Genomic DNA, 9,287 nt, shown 5'->3' with positions numbered 1-9,287 from the left:
TTACACTTTAACCCTCCGGGTTTGAGGTGTGAAATGACCGTCACGCCCTTGGAGTGGGTCTTGGGGCATGGCATAAAAACACCTTAACCCTTCCTTCTCCATCTGAACCGAAGGTAAAGAAGCTACCGCCCCCCAACACGTTGTGACACCTACGCCAGCTCCCACCAGTGGTTTCCCTGGTCGTACATCGCCTGCCCGCCCTCTCGGTCGCCCCAACGCAAAACCCGTTGCAACCATCCCCCCGATCAAAGTGCCCATCCGAAAAACCCGATTGTGTGCGCCTTCCGACTCTGCCCAGTAGTTGCAAGTTGATATTTTCAAAATTATTTTTTATGTTTTATATTTAATAATTTTTATGTGTTTTTTTATTATGATATTATGTTTAATATTCAATTTTTATAAATTTTTCTTTTTTTGTTTATTTATTAGTCTTCACGGCAACGGTGCTATGGAGATTGGGAGCTCAAATTGATAAAGTAAAAAATGCATTTTATATGGATTTACATGGATGGTATGAGATATGATTTAATACCTTTTATATGGATTTACATGGATGGTATGAGATATGATTTGATGGTAAAATTAAAAACATTACAATTTTAAATAAATTTTGATTTTAAATTAAGTTTTTTTTTAAAAAAAATAAATTTTAAAATTTTAAATTTTAAATTAAAATCATGATTTTAATTTAAATTTATAATTTGAAACTAATTTTATGATTTTTAAATAAAATTTTAATTTTTAAATAATATATAAATTATTATTTTTATTTTTATAATTATTTTAAATTTTAATCATTTATAAATTGTATATTTATGACGTCACCGATTCGATCGCGGTTCAACCGTCGGTCCGACCAATGAACCGTGAACCAGTAATTTTTCCGGTTCAATAACCGATCTTATTCTGAAAACATTATAATTAACCATAAATCTAATTTTTAATCTTTACCCTAACTATCTTAATCATATCATCACTTCCTTATTTTAAAATTTCCCCTTGAAGGTCTTCTTCAACATTTTTCAGATCTTCAATTCCTTTTAAGTGTAAATCACTAAAAGTGAACCCATTTTTAACTTTTAGAAACTTACACAATACATAAATCAAAAGAAAATAATTCCACAATAATTATTCAATAGTCAAACACGTGGCTAGAAAATCAGTGGCATCATAAATAGGGAATTGGTTATATGTCATTGTTGCCTATAAAGTCATGTGAGTGGCCCTAATTTTCAAGGCTTTGTGGTCCGCCAAAGTGGGACTTTCCAGATGGTGGAGCAGAAAGTATTTTGTCTTTCATGGATATCCACATGCTCTACCCCAAAAAGATAAATATATACATATATAAAACCAATATTTTGGAATCTCCACATTTTGTGCAGTCTATTTTTAAGTTATATTTTTTTGACCGGTTGTTTAGAAGCAAAACACAAGATGACAAGATGAACTGCCAATTATGACTCCTACTATAATTTTGACTTTTAATAAATATAGTCATTGTGATGATGAAAGGGGGATTTGATTCATTTTCTACTTAAAAAGAAAAGAAATTTCATAATTGAATTTAAATTTAAATAAATAATGATAATTATAATTAAAGTGCTAAATAACTTCTTTTTTTTTTATCATGGCTGTTTGAAATTTGCCTCCAAGAAATATTATAAAAAATAAGATAGTAGAAGAGAATTTATCAAATATTTATAACCTTGAGGGTAGTTCAATTGGTCCCGATCTTAGGTTTGTTTTCCGTCACCAATTCAAGTTCTTTTAAAGCCACTGGAAATTTACCAGATCATTAATTTTAGGCCCATAAGCTGGTCCAAACATCCATGATTATAAAAAAAAAAAAAAAAAAATTCTAAATATTTATGATACCAGTAAGTAGTTGGTTAGAATGAAATCTAAATGTGTTTGGGTTTTGGAAATAAAAATTCTACTAAAAGGATAATCAATAAAAAAAAAAAAGAAAAAAGAAACAATAAAATTGTCTCGATCTCCTTAAAGTTCTCTCTCTTCGTGCCTGCCACGCTTCCTCACTATCTCCGTCAACTGAAGCTTGGCTGCCAAGTTTATCCCGCGCCCAAGGAAATATCCTTTGACTGACTTACTTTGTGGAATACACTCTTAAAACCGGGGACATACCGTCTTATTTTTCGTATATAAAGCACCAGAAATCATCCCTTTCGATTCATAAGCACACCTCCAAAATACCCTTTTAGCAGAGGCCAAAGATTCTCAAAAAATGATGGGATTCGAAGCCATGGTTACGTATCCAGGTACCGGTTTTCTGCTAAACCCCGTCTTTTTACGTGCATTTTCTGCCTCATTGCATCTAGTTTTGTTGCTTCTCCTATTTGTATCATGGGTGTGGAAGAGAATCAAGGGGGGTGCTCCTGAAAATTGTAAGAGGACTAGGTTTTTGTACTATAAGCAAACGTTTGCTTGCTGTCAGGGTCTGTCGCTGTTGAATTTGTTGTTGTGTTTTTTGAACTACTTTTATTGGTATAGAAATGGCTGGTCTGATGAAAGGCTGGTGACCCTTTTGGATTTAGTGCTCAGAACACTTGCCTGGGGAGCAGTTTGTGTATATTTGCACACTCAATTCATTGGTTCTGTTGAACCAAAGTTCCCATTTTTGTTAAGAGTTTGGTGGGGATTTTACTTCTCCATCTCATGTTATTGCCTTGTTCTAGATATTGTCAAGAAACACCAGTCCCTACGAATTCAATATTTGGTGCCCGATATTGTCTACGTCATAACTGGTCTGTTCTTGTGCTATTCGGGGTTTTTGGGAAAGAATCAAGGCGAGGAATCGATTCTTAGGGAACCCCTTTTGAATGGTAGTACCAGTATAAGTAGAGTGGAGTCTAATAAATCCAAGGGGGAAGCAACTGTGACCCCCTTTTCAAAAGCTGGCTTTTTTAGCCTTCTTACTTTCTCTTGGATCGGTCCCTTGATTGCTGAGGGTAACAAGAAAACATTAGACCTTGAGGATGTTCCTCAACTTGATACCAGCAACAGCGTTGTGGGGGTCTTTCCAGCATTTAGTAATAAGCTCCAGTGTGATAGTGGTGGAAGTAGTGGAGTGACGACGCTTAAGCTGGTGAAAGCATTGATCTTTGCGTGCTGGGCAGAAATCCTATTGACGGCTTTCTTGGTACTTGTAAACACATTAGCATCTTATGTTGGGCCCTATCTTATTGATACCTTCGTTCAATATCTCAATGGGCGGAGGGAATTCAAAAATGAAGGTTATCTTTTGGCTATGGCTTTTTTTGTTGCGAAGCTTGTTGAGTGCCTTACAGTGAGGCACTGGTTCTTTAGATTGCAGCAGGTTGGAATTAGGATCAGAGCAGTACTGATCACAATGATCTACAACAAGGGTTTGACTCTTTCCTGCCAGTCAAAGCAGGGTCATTCTACTGGGGAGATCATTAATTTTATGTCTGTTGATGCGGAGAGAATTGGGGATTTCAGTTGGTTTATGCATGATCCATGGATGCTGATTGTGCAAGTTACTTTAGCCTTGCTAATCTTGTATAAAAACCTGGGCCTTGCTTCAGTTGCAGCTTTCTTTGCAACTGTAATTGTTATGTTGACAAATGTTCCACTGGGGAAATGGCAAGAGAAGTTTCAGGACAAGTTGATGGAATCAAAAGATAAAAGGATGAAGGCAACATCCGAAATCTTAAGAAACATGAGGATTCTCAAGCTTCAGGGATGGGAGATGAAGTTTTTGTCTAAAATTGTAGACCTTCGGAAGAATGAGACAGGGTGGTTGAAAAAATATCTTTACACTTCAGCCGTGACCACTTTTGTTTTCTGGGGAGCCCCAACATTTGTGTCTGTGGCCACCTTTGGAACTTGCATGCTTCTAGGGATCCCGCTTGAATCAGGGAAGATCTTATCTTCACTTGCAACATTCAGGATACTTCAAGAACCCATCTACGGTCTTCCTGACCTAATCTCAATGATAGCTCAGACTAAAGTTTCCCTTGACAGAATTGCATCCTTTCTTCGTCTGGATGACCTGCCGAGTGATGTTATCGAGAGGCTTCCAAAAGGTAGTTCTGATACAGCAATTGAGATAGTGGATGGGAATTTCTCTTGGGATTTATCTTCCCCTAATCCAACACTGAAGGATATTAATTTGCGGGTGTACCGTGGCATGAGGGTTGCTGTTTGTGGTACTGTAGGCTCAGGCAAGTCAAGCTTACTATCTTGTATGTTGGGAGAAGTGCCTAAGATATCTGGTATCCTTCAGCTGTGTGGAACAAAGGCCTATGTTGCTCAGTCTCCTTGGATACAGAGTGGCAAGATAGAAGAGAACATCTTGTTTGGTAAGGAGATGGACAGAGAAAGGTATGAAAGGGTCCTTGATGCATGTTCCTTAAAGAAGGACCTGGAGGTTCTCTCATTTGGTGATCAGACAGTAATAGGTGAGCGGGGAATCAATATGAGTGGTGGCCAGAAGCAAAGAATACAGATTGCACGTGCGCTCTACCAAAATGCTGATATTTATCTGTTTGATGATCCCTTCAGTGCCGTGGATGCTCATACAGGAACCCATCTCTTTAAGGTAATTTTTTTCTCTTATAAAAGCCTGAGTTTGATCTATATATATATATATGAAGTAAAACAACATATTATCTATACAATGCCATTGCATTAAGTAGAAAATGAGCTATCCTTGTATGTTTTAATATGCACTGCTATGGGCTATATAAGATTTGGTTCTTGGTCTGGCTGAGGTAATTAGGGACCCTGGCTATGCCATTGCCCTTTGTTTTGTTTCCTTTCCTTTTTATTATATATAATAAATGAAAAAAAAAAAAAAATCTTTCATTGATCGTATTTGTAAGTAATCTTCATATAACAGGAATGTTTGCTGGGTCTCTTGGGTTCGAAAACAGTGATTTATGTTACACATCAAGTAGAGTTCTTACCTGCAGCTGATCTCATACTGGTGAGTAATTACAATGTTTTTTCTTCCTTGCCTTTGTTTTCATTAGATAAACTTAAGAAATGTAGCATACCTGCAGGTCATGAAAGATGGAAGGGTTACACAAGCAGGAAAGTACAATGAAATTCTCAACTCTGGAACTGATTTTATGGAACTTGTTGGTGCACATAAGAAAGCTTTGTCAGCACTCAATTCTGTAGAGGCAGGGTCACTTTCAGAAAAATTAAGTATCCATGAGGATAGTGATAATATTGGTGGTACTTCTGAAGTAGTTGAAAAAGAAGAAAACAGAGGTGGCCAAAATGGTAAAGCAGAGGAGATAGATGGGCCAAAAGGTCAGCTTGTTCAAGAAGAGGAGAGAGAGAAAGGTAAAGTTGGGCTATGGGTTTATTGGAAATACATCAGGACAGCATATGGAGGAGCTCTTGTGCCCTTTATATTGTTGTCACAGATTCTCTTTCAGCTGCTTCAGATTGGAAGCAATTATTGGATGGCTTGGGCAAGTCCCGTGTCAGATGATGTGAAACCTGCAGTTAGAGGTTCTACTCTCATAATTGTTTATGTAGCTTTGGCTGTTGGAAGTTCTTTTTGCGTCCTTTCCAGAGCCATGCTTCTTGTAACAGCTGGTTACAAGACAGCTACAATACTCTTCAATAAAATGCATTTGTGCGTCTTCCGTGCCCCAATGTCATTCTTTGATGCCACCCCAAGTGGGCGAATTCTAAACAGAGTAAGTGAAAATATGAATATATATCTATTTCTGCCTTGCATTTTTCCCCATTTACCAAAGTTAGTGTTAGAATATCACTTAATTGATCCTTCCCTTTTTTACAGGCTTCTACAGACCAAAGTACGATCGATACAACCATGCCAATGCAAGTTGGGGCATTTGCCTTCCAATTGATTCAGCTCCTGGGAATTATTGCAGTTATGTCACAGGTTGCTTGGCAGGTTTTCATTGTCTTTATTCCTGTGATTGCAACCTGCATCTGGTATCAGGTAACCATTGTGAACTTATTAGGACCTCTTCTTGTTAGTTAATGCCAACACATGGCTTTGTCACATGACATCTCATGCTCTGTAGTTGAGATCACCTTATGTTTCTCATATTACATTATTTATTTTCTTTGCTTACATATGCCATGTACTCTTCCACATTAGATTATCAATCATATGTCCGTGAAAATGCCAGTAGGCTCAAAACCATTTTGGGTATAAACTAAGCTTTACTCCAAAATGTTGCTTAGAAAAAAAATTGGAGTAGTGCATTGCTTACTGAGAAATTTGATTCATTTTAAACCAACTGCATTAAAATGGAATCCTAATTCAGGATAACTCTTACAATTCATGGCATGTTCATGTTCCTTTCTGATCCAGCTGAGCTGGGGCTCAGTCACAAGCATTGCATATTAAGGAGGTGCAAATATGAATGTGCCATGCCAATTAATATGGCCTCAGAATGAAAGTTTCTTTAGTGTTGATATGGTGGTTTTTGAGTGCCAATTCACTTTTCAGATAAGAGTAATGAAATTGGCTGCAAGATAGACTGCAGGTTTTGCTGTTTAGATGCAATGTTTAACTAATGTATTTCTATTTTTTTATCATTTCCAAAACCATTTTTCTCCTTTTTTTTCAATACCCCTTGAAGCTTAGATTTATATCATATATGAGCAAAAGGTTCTTACAACATTATAATTATGCAGCAATATTACATACCTTCAGCACGAGAACTGTCAAGATTGGCCGGAGTATGCAAAGCTCCAGTAATTCAACATTTTTCTGAAACTATAGCAGGATCTATGACCATCAGAAGCTTTGATCAAGAATCTAGATTCAGGGATACAAACATGAAATTGGTAGATGGGTATATACGGCCCAAGTTCAACATTGCCGGTGCAATGGAATGGCTGTGCTTCCGCTTGGATATGCTATCTTCTGCTACATTTGCCTTCTCTTTGGTTTTCTTAATCTCTGTTCCAGAGGGAGTAATTGATCCTGGTATATTCACTGATTATCCATTTCACTCTCAATAGCAAATGGCATAGGAGAATTACTAACACTCTTTTCCACTTCCATTAAAGGTATTGCGGGCCTAGCAGTGACATATGGACTTAATTTGAACATGATACAAGCTTGGGTAATGTGGAATCTTTGCAATATGGAGAATAAAATTATATCAGTTGAGAGAATACTTCAATACACTTCCATTCCAAGCGAGCCTCCTCTTGTCATAGAAGAAAACAGGCTAGCATGTTCTTGGCCTTCACATGGAGAAGTTGATATTCAGGATTTGCAGGTAATTTCTATTTATATATATGCTAGAGGGTTATTCATGGCTTCCTCTGGTCAGAGGAATTTCCATATGTTTGATGACGGTGAGTGTGGATGTAGGTCCGCTATGCCCCACACATGCCACTTGTATTGAGAGGTCTCACATGCACTTTCCTGGGAGGAATGAAGACTGGCATTGTAGGGCGAACTGGCAGTGGTAAATCAACCCTCATACAGACCCTCTTTCGAATTGTTGAACCTGCCGCTGGTCAGATTATGATAGATGGTACCAACATCTCTTCTATTGGACTACATGATTTGCGGTCTAGACTAAGCATTATCCCTCAGGATCCAACCATGTTTGAAGGGACTGTACGGAGCAACCTTGACCCACTTGAAGAGTACTCAGATGAACAGATTTGGGAGGTAGGTTTTGTTTATTCTATTGATTTACGTAAGTATGGTAGACATGTAGTTTTCCTCTACTATGTTTTCTTAATAAGTAGAAATATAGTTTCCTTTGCTGCATTTCTTATTACTGTAGAAATGCAATGTTGTTAACTAACTTATTGGTTCAGGCTCTGGATAAGTGCCAGCTTGGAGATGAAGTCAGGAAGAAAGAAGGAAAGCTAGATTCTGCAGGTTATTTCTCCCGCCATGCTAACGTAAAATCTAAATAGTAACCTCATATAAGACTCCTAATGTTGGCATGCATTTGGCAGTTATTGAGAATGGAGAGAATTGGAGCATGGGTCAGAGGCAACTGGTTTGTCTTGGCCGAGTTCTACTGAAGAAAAGCAAGGTCTTAGTGCTTGATGAAGCTACTGCATCAGTTGATACAGCCACGGATAATCTGATTCAGCAAACCCTTAGACAACACTTTGTCGATTCCACAGTCATAACCATTGCACATCGAATTACTTCTGTTCTTGATAGTGACAAGGTTCTACTTCTGGATCATGGTTAGTACTATCAACATGAACTAATGGCACTCTTAACTTCATCTGCATTCTTCTTGATTTATTTCCCTGGAAATGTCGATGCAGGGCTTATTGAGGAATACGATACCCCCACCAGATTGCTAGAGAACAAGTCGTCGTCTTTTGCAAAGCTTGTAGCAGAGTACACTGTGAGGTCAAATTCTAATCTTGAAAATGCGGGTGATATCTGAACCAGCAAGCACGCCTGTTGCACCGGTCAAAAACTTCAACTTAAAATCTTGCTTGACAATGACGACAACTAAACTGCAGTTACAATCCCAAATGCAGTAGTTGATAAGCACTCAAAACTGATGTTTTTCCATATATAAAAATAGGCTTTTAAATAACTTTTGAGTGCAAATCATTATCTTGTAACTTAAATATTTGCAAAGCCTCAAATTGAGGATTAATATGTACATCTAGTGAAGAATGCAAGGAAAAAGAGGAATTTTGATGCATGTTGATTTCAAAATCACTTCTAAAAAACTATAGTCCGATAAGGTGACATCAAAGAGATGAATGGGTGTAATTAAAAATTATAATATAAGGATTAAGAATTAATTACTTAGAAAGTAGAGTTTTTAACTTAACTAAATCTATGAGATAGTAGGGATTAACAAAATATCCAAAATATTAGAAAAAAAAAAGTAAATATGCATGCATAGGACACAAGAATTTTTATGTGAAAAACCCCAACATTAATTATGGAGATAAAAAAAACATGGGGTTTAAAACTTTTAATCTAAATCCATTATATGAAATCAAATTACAAAGATTTACCGTTGTTTTAACCTAAAGACTTACTTTTTGATAGCCACAACTTGATCCACGCGACACAGCAATCTCCAATTGCTTTAATGAATACTTCTTAGCCTCAATGAAGGAATGTAGGTCCTCCAACAATTCAAGATTCAATCTTTGAAACTTTTTTGAGAGATTGGAAAGGGCAAGTTAGGTCAAGTCTCTCTCAATAATGTCCAACCCCAAAATGGGTTAAGCGAGGGTTTATACATATAGGCGTAAAAGCTTAGAGACTTGGAAATGGAATTAAATCTCAACTTTCTAAAGATTAA

At 37.1% G+C, this 9,287-nt stretch overlaps 1 protein-coding gene across 1 annotated transcript; it reads left to right on the top strand.

Moving 5' to 3' along the window:
* Window positions 1–2,084: 2,084 nt before the first annotated feature.
* Window positions 2,085–8,672, top strand: LOC117908841 (ABC transporter C family member 3-like). Its single transcript, XM_034822633.1, has 10 exons — window positions 2,085–4,579; window positions 4,880–4,966; window positions 5,043–5,693; window positions 5,798–5,962; window positions 6,667–6,961; window positions 7,045–7,259; window positions 7,355–7,660; window positions 7,813–7,876; window positions 7,957–8,196; window positions 8,281–8,672. Exons 1-10 carry the CDS (start codon window positions 2,243–2,245, stop codon window positions 8,403–8,405), a joined length of 4,485 nt encoding a protein of 1,494 aa, XP_034678524.1. The 5' UTR covers window positions 2,085–2,242; the 3' UTR covers window positions 8,406–8,672.
* The last annotated feature ends 615 nt before the right edge of the window (window positions 8,673–9,287 follow it).

This window comes from Vitis riparia, chromosome 19 (assembly GCF_004353265.1).
Source record: "Vitis riparia cultivar Riparia Gloire de Montpellier isolate 1030 chromosome 19, EGFV_Vit.rip_1.0, whole genome shotgun sequence".
NCBI classification, from domain to species: domain Eukaryota; kingdom Viridiplantae; phylum Streptophyta; class Magnoliopsida; order Vitales; family Vitaceae; genus Vitis; species Vitis riparia.
The sequence above is the reverse complement of the archived record's forward strand: the minus strand, read 5'-3'. Positions and strand labels throughout refer to the sequence as shown.